The sequence below is a fragment of the Piliocolobus tephrosceles genome, chromosome 10 (assembly GCF_002776525.5).
Source record: "Piliocolobus tephrosceles isolate RC106 chromosome 10, ASM277652v3, whole genome shotgun sequence".
Classification (NCBI taxonomy): domain Eukaryota; kingdom Metazoa; phylum Chordata; class Mammalia; order Primates; family Cercopithecidae; genus Piliocolobus; species Piliocolobus tephrosceles.
Window position 1 is genome coordinate 18,162,226 of NC_045443.1, and position 11,812 is coordinate 18,174,037.

Below are 11,812 nucleotides of genomic sequence, written 5' to 3' on the forward strand. Positions count from 1 at the left end.
CGGAGCGGATCTACCTTAACTCTCACCCAGAGAGCAGAGTCACCACTAAGCTTCTCAGAGTTGTCTGTGCCTACTCATCAGTGCATCCTACTTCCTGAGTAAAGGAAGTTCCCCTGAATTCTCCCAGGGATCGCAGTCAAACACTGGCTTCTTGGGACTAATTTAATATAGTAACCCTAAACTCCTTCACATCTTTATAAACATTCTAAACCAATTTTGTACACTACCACACAAGCTTCTGTTTTCCCACTACTTTTACTTTAGTATATCGTCAAGGTCAGACTTCTAAGGAACAGCAAATCTATTTAGACCAGCTCTAGGTGTCACTCTTACAATGTTGCATTGTGACTCCTGGTGAGTGATCTCATGTCAGTGAATTTTCTCCTGTCAATCTTAATATTGTTTCACCCCTCTCCAAGGTCACTCTAACACTCTCTATTAAAGGTCTTCACCCATCTGGGTCCCCAGGGTCTTGACAATACTTATTAATCAAGTATGTACATGTAGCATTGCGTGTTGTCGTCATTTCCTGTGCCTGAGACCTAACCTTGATTTGTCAGCAATTTGGCCAAAATTAAGCCTTGGATCTCAACTTGAAAGACATCTTTCGTCAAAGGTCCACAAGGGCTGTGGCAGTGGTACCATGGTCTAGGAGGTAGACACTTGTCTTTGGAAAGAAACAGTAATTAGAGTAACCTGAGAAGAACCAAAATATTTGTACCTAATCCACAAATACTTATTTCAGGGCAACAAAGCCTTTAAGGTTATAAATTCCTCAACAAGTTTTTACTTCTTTCTGTCATATGATGTATGAATTTCTAAATCTTTTGATCTGAAAAGGACCTTAGCTCTATAAATTAACATATCTGTGACAATGACCCTTGCTAACATAGCGTGATACATGAAAATGAAGAAAGGTAGACTTTTTCATCAGATCAACTACAGAATATGTATACTCTTGGGGAAGGAATTTGCTTAAGGCCTAAGTTTTATTACAAAATATGCATAATACTATGTAAGCTACTGAATTATTTTAAAGACACCTTTAAATTAAATGCATGTAATTCTCTTAAATAAATCAAGAACTTTCATAGATTGATAAACTAAGCTCTGTAATCTATTAACTGTATGAATGTAAGTACCCATTTCACTCAAAAGAACTATGTAAAATAAAGGTAAACCACAAACTGTGGCATGGTTGTTTAATAAATTCACATAAGCAGAGTATATTTGGCAAGGCAAACTGGATAGCTGTCCACCAGTAGGTTAGGGTGAGTGCAGTATTGTACAATAAATGAAAGGTTCTGTGTGAAGGAGAGTGAACAGGATACAACAACCAAAAAGACAAACTGCGTGTTTGAAAACACAGCTGTGGTTCATAGTCATTTCATGTCTACTAAACAGATTTCCTTCTCTTTCCAAATACATTATTGATCAATTTGGCCATTGATTTAGATCCACTGGGTCGTCTCTTTTCTTTGAGTTTGAAGTTTATCAGGATGTCCTTGATAATTCTGATAAACATCATTTCCACCTCCAGAGACTGCTCTGCTGCAGACAGTTCACAGAATTGGCATCGGTTATCCAGTGCCAGCTTTTGCCCTTCTTCCCAGCCAACCTCTCGCATATGACAAAGATCTCGTTTGTTGCCAACCAAAAACATTGCTGATTCCACAGCTCTGAAAGAGAGACACACAATTTTTAGCAAGATTGTTTTAACAACTTTTTAAAAAAAAAAACAGATTTATAGCCAAAGGATTCTAAATCAAAGAAAAAATAGTGTGTATGTGTGTTACTTATGGTCATGTGTGTGTATTGTTACACATAGCCCCAATTACTTAAAATCATTTTAGATAAAATGTAAATAGCACAGAAGCAACAAGGCTCTTAAAGCACAGGATTTGAAGTAACATGGACCTATTACTGAATTCTGGTGCTGTCTACTAACCAAAATACTATTGTTATCTTTCCCACTTTCAGTTTCCTTTAATGTAAAAATGTGGTACATATTCATTATGGAATACTATGCAGCCATAAAAAAGAATGAGAGCGGGCAGGTATAGTGGTTCATGCCTGTAATCCGAGCACTCTGGGAGGCTGAGGCAGGCCAATCATGAGGTCAGGAGATTGAGACCATCCTGGCTAATACAGTGAAACCCCACCTCTACTAAAAACACAAAAATTTAGCCGGGCGTGGTGGTAGGCGCCTGTAGTCCCAGCTACTCGGGAGGCTGAGGCAGGAGAATCACTTGAACCTAGGAGGCAGAGGTTGCAGTGAGCCAAGACCATGCCACTGCACTCCAGCCTGGGTAACAGAGTGAGACTCTTGTCTCAATAAAAATAAAAATAAATAAGAGAGCATGTCCTTTGCAGGGACATGGATGGAGCTGGAGGCCATTATCTCTAGTAAACTGACACAATAACAGAAAACCAAATACTGCATGTCCTCACTCATAAGTGAGACCTAAATGATGAGAACATATGTAGACACAGAGGGGAACAACACACAATGGTGCCTATTGGAAGGTCAAGGGTGGGAGGAGGAAGAGGATCAGGAAAAATTAATGGGTTCTAGGCTTCACACCTGGGTGATGAAATAATCTGTACAACAAACCTCCATGACACAAGTTTACCTGTGTAAAAAACCTGCACATCTACCCCGAACCTAAATTCAAAGATTTAAAAATGGTAAAATAATCTTCACACAGAATTCTCAGACATTAAAGCTCATGGAGACTGTATACATTAAATGATGTATATAAAAATACCTAACACAGGCCCAGGCAATGAAAGATGCTAAGTGTTACTTTTCATGTTCCTTATCAATTGCAAGGGAAGAGCTAGCAAATGTCTCTTTACTTATATAGTTACTATAATTGAACAGTCAATTTAGATAAAATTTTCATAAGCAAAAATATTCAATATTTATTGCTGTTTTTTGCTCCACTAATATCCATTATAACATGCTCTAGAGAAAATTGTATAATCTCATGAACTTGTCCAACTCTCCTGTTTAAGAAATGTATCTTTGTTAAGATAAAATGTGTCTGCAAACATCAATATGTTCTCCTTGGTTATAATGAAACAATACAAAAATAGTTTGAGTTGAAGTATATTTAAAATCACTAGGCTTTAAAAGGCATAGAACACTGCAAAAATATCTACTATAAAAAGCAGTAAAAAAAAAAAGTAGTAGTAGGAAAAAAATGGGTGCACACAGTCAGTCTTCAACTCTTACTGGCCCCGATTCCACTAAAAGTTGGTGTCATTCAAATGACAATGTGTGGTGAACTTTTAAAAATGTTACTAAGGTCTTTTTTAAGTCTAGTTTATAAAATTATTGAAAACGGTAAATGAGGAAGGATATATACATAGTTTTCAAGGGTGGGCCACAAATATCAGATATAATTTAATGAAATAGTCATGTATTTTGCTTTCCTAGTCTTTTTACAGATTGAGAACTGAAAACATTCAAAGAATTATTTAGTCAATAAATTAGAAATATTTCCTGAAAAATGTCCAATACAAATGTTTATACTTTCAATATGTTTTTAAGTGTTCTTGAGTGAATACTTTGAAGAAATGTCAGAATTTTATTCCTGTCCCTTACCTACATCATGACGCTTAAATATAAGATATTTAATGATTGAAACAATGGAGTTCTAAAATATCAGTAATGTTATAGGAAATAAGAGCTATGAGACACCTTAGTAAAATCTCATCTATTTCCCCTATCCTGCTGCCACCAGTTAAATCATTAGAAAAATGAGCTCTAGAGATTAAAGTGGCTTACTTAAGCCAAATCAAAGGAAAGCAAGAATGTACATCATCTAACTCCAGGGAAATACTTTATCAATTATTATCCCATGATTTCTTTATAGTGGGCATTTAAAATAGATACTAAAAGTACATATACCAATTCTCAGTAATATTGTGCTTTTTTTACTTACCAGATTAGAATACTATTTAGATTCTAAGGGCTAAATTGGTTAAAAGCACGAAGACTCTTTTACAATCAGAACGTTGAGCAAAAATACTTTAAATGGAAAAGGCCAAAATGACTGAAAAATGGGGAAAACTTAAATTGGAAACTCAGATGCTTAAACTTTTATCTACTAATGAAACAATAGCTTAAGGCACAATCATGTTTTCATAGTTCCTTGTGTCAAGACAAGAATAAGGAATTGTTGATCAGCCCTTTAGCAGGTAAAATGGAGAAAAATGTATTCTCATATTTAGAACTTGTAAACAGTTTGATTATTCCGTCTATTTTGCTTTGATAGATTGAACAACTCAGTGACTAGGAATTGGATTTCACAGGATGCCAAACGTAATAAATCTGAATTTATTTAGTATCCTTAACATTTTTGTGAGAATGGAAAGAAAAGGTTGGAAAGAGAACTATCTTATATACAAAGGACCATTATTTTGCAAGTGAGTGTCATGTTAACAATAGAAGCTGTCTTGTAAAATAGCCATTTACTCAGGGCAAGTAACTGTTTATGGCAGCCAGGATATAAAGCATTCTCATCTTACTCCTTTTACTACATGTGTAACTCCTGTGGAATGGGAAGGTGAATTGTTCAGGGCTGTTAAATTTTGTAATTGGAAGGCTGTATTAAACCCTTCCTAATGATGCTTACGGCTATATGATGATTTACTAAAAAGAAAGGAGAAAGGAATGAAAAATACCTTCCTTACCTTTTACAATGACTAGTCTGTGGCTCCCGGATTCTGTAGATCAGTGCTTTCGCGAAAGCAAACGAAGACCTATCGCTGATGTCATACACAATAACAAACCCATCTGCCCAGTGAAGCTCACTTGTGAGGGAGAATTTTGCTTTCTGTGTCTGAAAATAAACCAAGTACATTAAGAGTGGTTGGGATCTAATATCTGTGTTTTTATACTTTAAACAGTCAACTAATGGAGACCCACTTCAGCTGGAAGATACATCAATATGTTAAATACTGATATTTTCTAAAATATAGTTCTTTATTACTCTTTGTCCTTAATTAAAAGTGATTAAATGTAAAACAGAACTATAATAAAGTTATATCTATCTATTTTTATAACTTTTCTAGAAGAAAATGTCTCCACTTTTTCAGAAAATTTGCTGAGCTACAATAATTGTCTTTTGAACTAATACCCACATATTTGTTGTGAATATATATTATTTATCTGTCAGTGAGTGGAATATCTATCGATTTCTGGTACTAGATTTAAATCAATAAAAATAAAAAATATTATAATGGTTTAGCTAAATATTTAAGGTATATTTTTATTTACCCTAAATGATCTGTCTCATATAGTTGTTCTGAAATCCTGAATAAATGGTCATTTTTCTCTTATTTGTATAATCCCATTTTAACTGTTTTCCCATATGAACAGACAAGCAGGTTTGTCCTGAAAATCTATTTTATGTATGATGTTCTATTGACAACTGGTTAGTTATAAGTGCAACTTAGTTGAAAATAAAAAGTGAATTGATAAGCCACTAAACTATTATCTTCTGACAGTGACACTGTGACCTGATAGAAATATAGAAACAGCCTAATGTTGCAATTTTAAAGATATTTGTGATATAATTTTTGACATGAACTTAGAGATGCCAGGTAATGGAATTAACAACACAAGAAAATAATCTCTTAAATTTTTAATAATTAAAATGAGAAGAAACTTCGGTTTTAACACTGCAACTTTTCACTTTTTTCACTTACCGCCATATAATCTTCAAAATCATGATTATTAAAAAATCAATCAATAAATCAATAAAAAAGGTGTTTTGTTTTACTTACTTGAGAACAAGGGTCATATATTTCCAGATTTAGTTGTTTCCTTTCCAAACACAAGTGCTTGTTATAGATAGATTCTGTAAAAATATTGCATATTCACTGTCAGTATGAAAATACTCTGAATGTGAACTCATATCTGAATCATAGTCTGATAAATTCAACCACTCACATTTTCGTGGAATCGTATTGTGCCCTTTTTATATTGCTGGTAACCGAAAGCATGTATTTGTTGTATTTACTCAGATATATTTTTTTGTTTTTGTTTTTGTTTTTGGAGACAGAGTCTCGCTCTGTCACCCAGGCTGGAGTGCAGTGGGGCAATCTCGGGTCACTGAAAGCTCTGCCTCCCGGGTTCATGCCATTCTCCTGCCTCAGCCTCCCGAGTAGCTGGGACCACAGTTGTGTGGCACCACACCCAATTTTTTTTTTTTGATGTATTTTTAGAAGAGACGGGATTTCACCGTGTTAGCCAGGCTGGTCTCAATCTCTCGACATCATGATCGGCCCGCCTCGGCCTCCCAAAGTGCTGGGATTACAGGCGTGAGCCACCGCGCCTGGCTGATATGTTTCTTACAAATGAATCTCACCACTATCTATATTCACCTACATACCTTTTTGCCTATATATTTATATTCCATCCTATCACTGTGTGTGGAACATCTGTGTTCCTATCTAAAGTAAACCCATTCACTCTCAGCTAGTGATGATTTCTCCTCACCCGCTGAGAGACATGGCTTCAGCAATTCTACTTCCCTCTTATATATCATAATTTTTTCTTCTTTACCATATAATTAGCCACATCTTACAAACATGAAAAATTTCTTCTAGCTTAAATGTATTATGGCTCAATGGTTAATTCTCTATCTTGATTTTATTTGTCTTATTGGTAGCATTAATGCAGTTGATCATTCCTGCCTCCTTAAAGTATTTCCTTTACATGACCTTCAAGGCAACACTGTCTCCAGTTTTTGTTTGTTTTTTAATTCCTTGTTGTTCTGTCTTAATCTTTTTTGTTCACCTCTCCCTGCCCCCACTGACTTCTCACATCTCAAACATGGATCCAGTTCATAGATTTCTTCTCTTCTTACATTCCTTTTCAGATCTCTTCTAGTCCCAAGCCGTCACATGCCAATTATTTCTGATGAACCCAACTTATGTCTGAAGCCCAGACCTCATCCCTGAACTCAGACACAAATAACTTACTATTGGACATCTCCATTTAGATACTTGATAGATATCTCAATCTTAACACACCTCAAGCTGAACCCCTGATATCCCTGCAAAGGCTGCATCTTCTACAATTTTCCATTTTGTTAAATGGCATATCCATAACTGCAGTTTCTCAGGTAAAAAAAAAAAAAAAAAAAAAAGGATTATCCTTGATTATTTGTCTTACGTCACATATTTATTCTAAAATTTATTCTAAAATTCTTCTAGTCTACGTTCAAAAGATATTTTGAATTTGTCTGTATCTCACCATCTCCATTGCTAACAATGTAGTCTAGACCACCATCATTAATTGCCTCATTTATCACGAAGCCTCCTAAGTCATCTGTTTCCATCCTTCCTCTAACACCCTTCCCGTTTCTAGTGCATTCTCAACACAGAAGTAAAAGTGAACCTTGTAGCCAGATCACATCACTTATCTGATCAAATTCTCTCAGAGGATTAGGGTTGACTTCTTACCTCCTACCAGGTTATATTTAATGAAATCTGTTACAGTTTCGTGAAACTTTAAATTATATTTCAGCCAAGTTCTTCTAAACTTTACAGGTTTATTCTTGGTTCCAAACCACATTATTTCCTTCTAGTCAATCAAAATTATTCACTCTCAAATCTCAAAAACTGCCAGCAAGTGTCATCACTTCTCACATTTTTAGAATTGTATTATTTCCCCTTCTAGTTTTGATATACAAAGTGGAATCATTTTTGCTAGTTTGCCCTCTGAGTTAATGAGCTTTTGATCATTTGGTTGGCTTTTCAAAAATGCCTCTAGGTCTCTTATTTTTCATTGAGATGTAACAGCCAGAAATGTGTAACATTTCATTAGTTTCTACAACTATACTATATCAAAGTTTACGTTGAGGGCTTTTGTTGTTATTTGGATGGTGTATCATTCTGTGTTTGTTTTATTTTTTAGTTCTGGGACATTTTCTCATGCCCAAGTCCTAACTTTTATGTTATGTTGACGTTTTTGACTGATGTCGTTGCCCTCACAAATGAAACAACAGGAATTTTCATTTTTATGTTTTCAACTTTCTATAATCAGTTTTCAGGCTCTTGCCCTAAAATGTTCATAATGTCATATGGACTGAAATACCATGTTGAATTCATGTAGGGAAACACACAATGTAATATATTAAAGCTATTTTCTGAGATACTCTGATTATGCTACTTCATGATTGAATGCTAAAGATTTTTGTTTGTTTCTCATGGAAAAACACACTTGCAATCATAAATTCCCTTAGTCTAAGTAATAATCAACAAAAACATTCTCCTTTCTCCCAATTTTTATATTTTCTGTAATCTGCCATCCTTATTTAAAAAAAAATCATCTCATCTCATTTCTTCAATGAGGTAAGATATTAGCACCATCATATTTAATTGATGAGCCAAAAAATGCTCAAAATTATGGCAAAATTTCACACTTTTTATGTTTTACTGTTTCCCATATATTATGCTAATTCTAGTCAAACAAATTTACAGAAGAGTTCATGAAATAATCTTAAAATTTTATCAAAATGCCCTGGCATGTGTTTTAAATGTTTCTACATTTATATAAATGACTTAGATAATATGATGTTTAATCAAGGCATAATTTTCCTATTTTCTTATGGTTTTACAATAAAAGTAAACTTTATTCCTTTGTTGTGGTTTCAGTATTAATCTTCTTATTTTTTAAAGAACGTTGACTTAATTTCAAAGTTGTTTTATACCTTACAAAAAATATTCAGTTACATGTTCTACAATATTTTGAAGAGAGGATCTTAGTTTTAATGTTTTTCCAGTTCCAGACTTTGAAACCAGTCTTAACATCAAATTGGGTGAATTTTACCATAAAAGAACATTTAATCCAAGTACCTATTTTGGCATTTCTAATCAGAATATGTGAATAAACAAACAGTTTTATATGCATAAAAATGGTATAGTCTATCAAAATGCATCCCTGTACTGAAGTGGGATTTAATTATGATGCTAAAAATTTTAAGGTAAAAATGTCTAGAGTAGTGACTTACCAAAATTAGAAGCATATTCTCCAATGAATCGCTTAGTAAGAAACCTCACTGTAAGAGCTGCAAAGCAAACAATCTAGATTTAAGGCTGTTATATTTTATGAAACAGAAAATTTGGTTATGTGCATGAGGTTTTAGTTCTTAAATAAAAGATATTCAAGAATTAATAAAGACTTTAAAATTTTACCAAATTCTGCCCTAAATAGTAGTTAACAATATTTCCATGGTACAAACACATGATTAGAAAGCTGGAAAGGAAGCGATCTTAAAGCGCTGCACATCTAAATCACTCTACAGTTAATTCATTACCGCAAAAACATAAGGCCCCTTACCTTTTGTAACAGAAACAGATTTCTCATATTTGAGATGCAAGAAGTTTGACATCTGTTTATTTTCTCTATCAAATTCAGCCTGGCTTCAAAGTACTACATGTAATAGTCACAAGAACACTACCAAGTATTTGCAGTTATTTAAGGATGTAGGGAGCTACAAATCCAGGAAATAGAAAAAGAACCTCTGGTATCCGTTCATCATGTCACAGCTCCTAGGTTTGGCCAGTTAAGATGTCATGATTCTTTAGGCTCAAGTGGCCCTATTGGTAGCATCCTACCATTATAATGTGACCAAGACCAAAGCAAAACACAATAAAACAAAAGTATGACTTCCAAAGTTAGAGCACATTATTGCTCAGTTCCAGGACATCCACCAAGCCATGCCCCGCGAAGTTCTTTCATCTCAGTAATGCTATATTTAAAATATAATCCACAAATCTCCAAACATCTCCCTACCCTAGTTTCAGAGCAGATGAGTTCTATCAAGGCCACTGTTTGGCAACTAGTAGGTATGAGGGCAGGTGTGTTGAAGGGAGAAGTAGGTGGGATAGTGATGTAGAAATTTCCTGTTATTCCTATGAATTGTAAACATCAGTAGAATAATATACAAATTAACATTTCAGATATTTATCTTGCTATACCTGCCTATATATTCTATAAACATAGTTACTTGCCTATAAAAATGGAAACTCCTAATGAAAAATAATGTGCCTATCATCCCAGTGAGATGTTATTATAGATGTATTTTCATGTATATGAAACATATATAAAATACATGGTTAATGGTTAACATGTCAGTTTCTCACTCTTTCTGTACTCTATTATAACATAGAAGACATCACCACTCACCAGATTTGCCTGTTCCTTCACCACCCAAGACAGCAAGTTTCACATCATTCATCTTGCTTTTCTGCTTCTTGGTCAGTACTGTCTTCTGGAACTATGCTGCCCTCTGACAAGCTTTTTTTAAAACTTCCTTTTTATTGCTGCTCTCATTTCTCTAAGAACAACTCCGCCCCATATTCCTACCAGCCAACAATAACTTTAAAAATGTTTTCCTAGAGTAGTTTTCAACTCAGTTTTCGTATAACTTTTTTAAAAAAAAACTAGAGTTACTCTTTAGACCTAAAGGGTTATAAAGACAATATGTATATATTTATAACAGAAACTTAGCTTGCAATTCTCTATTTTTGTGTACTTGGAATCTACCTTCTCCCAGGACCTAAAAAAAAAAGTATACAGGACGGGTAAACATCTCTAAATTTACTTTGATTGTGTTGGTTTGTTTTATTAGTATCTGAACCTATATCTGCTAGGGTTTCTTCTGTGAAAGAAAAAGGGAAATCTGTTCATTCAATCATAAAAAGAGCACAACTATCTAGGATTTAGAAGTTTAGGTTTGATTCCAACGCAAATACGTATCTAGACCATGTTTGTGAATCACATGAGACTCTCAAGAAGCAAAAATGGGCACTACAGAGTTTTAATTTATCCGATGTCTTATTTAATAAGTAATTTCTCCTTTAAAAAATGGTTTGTCAATAGACAACAGCAATATTTCTGGAGAAAAATAAAGCAATGTCATTTGTTAGAAAAGAAACAAATATAAACCTGTTGTATTTTCTTCTGTAGTACATTGAAATTAGAAAAGAGAAATGATAAAGGTAAGAAAATTTGGAAGGGTATTCTGGCATGATTCATTCCGGCTTCATAATAAAGTGGTAAATTTAATTTGCAACATGATGAGTTTTTCATATTTCTTTTTGTCAGATTTCCCTACTACCCCATTACTTTCTTCCTCTTTTTACCTCCCAATTTAGATATGTAAAAATTCTACAACAAATACAATAAGCCTACATGTGTGTACTAAATTTTGAGGCCCAAGTGAAAAAGTTTCATTTCTAGACTAAGTTGATCACAGGAGTAATAATTTGCTTTTTTAAAAATGCATTTATTTAACAAACATTTTCTACTTGCAAATATATTTTAAAGCTATGTTAGGTTTAATGACCCACTATGGTTAAATCATGATTTTCCTGCCTTGATAGAGTCTACACTCTACTAAGAGAAAATGGAAACAAATAAAATTACAGTAAACAGGGTGGTTGCTAAAATAGGACCGGGGAAAGCAGAACATGTGGATATAAAGGTCTTCAAAAAGTAAGTAAATCTTTAAACATAAACAGGAACCATAGAGAGAGGGAGGAAAAAGTGATTAGTGATTACGGAGATGTGTCTACTCCAAAAGAAGAAACAGACTCCACAAAGGAAAAGGGGGCAAGAGAGAGGGTATGACAATTTATGGGATCGGCAAGGTAACTGCTGAACCAAATTGCATTTTTTCTTTATTACAAATTTGAAAGAAATAGATATGATCTCTTTAATTTCTGCAAATATATAAATAGTAACAAGAGTGACTTTTTTAAAAGGAAATTTCCTGTTGACTTATTTTAC

General features: G+C 34.1%; 1 protein-coding gene across 2 annotated transcripts; it reads right to left on the bottom strand.

Moving 5' to 3' along the window:
- Positions 1-1,396: 1,396 nt before the first annotated feature.
- RERGL (RERG like) lies at positions 1,397-10,259 on the bottom strand. 2 transcript variants are annotated; one of them, XM_023226234.2, is made up of 5 exons: positions 10,208-10,259; positions 9,030-9,086; positions 5,797-5,870; positions 4,702-4,850; positions 1,397-1,679 (listed from the first exon to the last, which is right to left on the bottom strand). In XM_023226234.2, the coding sequence occupies exons 1-5, from the start codon at positions 10,257-10,259 to the stop codon at positions 1,397-1,399; spliced, it is 615 nt and encodes a 204-aa protein (XP_023082002.1). The 2 variants fall into 2 exon arrangements, with proteins under 2 accessions (XP_023082002.1, XP_026311585.1); XM_026455800.1 differs by lacking the exon at positions 10,208-10,259 and adding an exon at positions 9,359-9,410.
- Between the last annotated feature and the right edge of the window lie 1,553 nt (positions 10,260-11,812).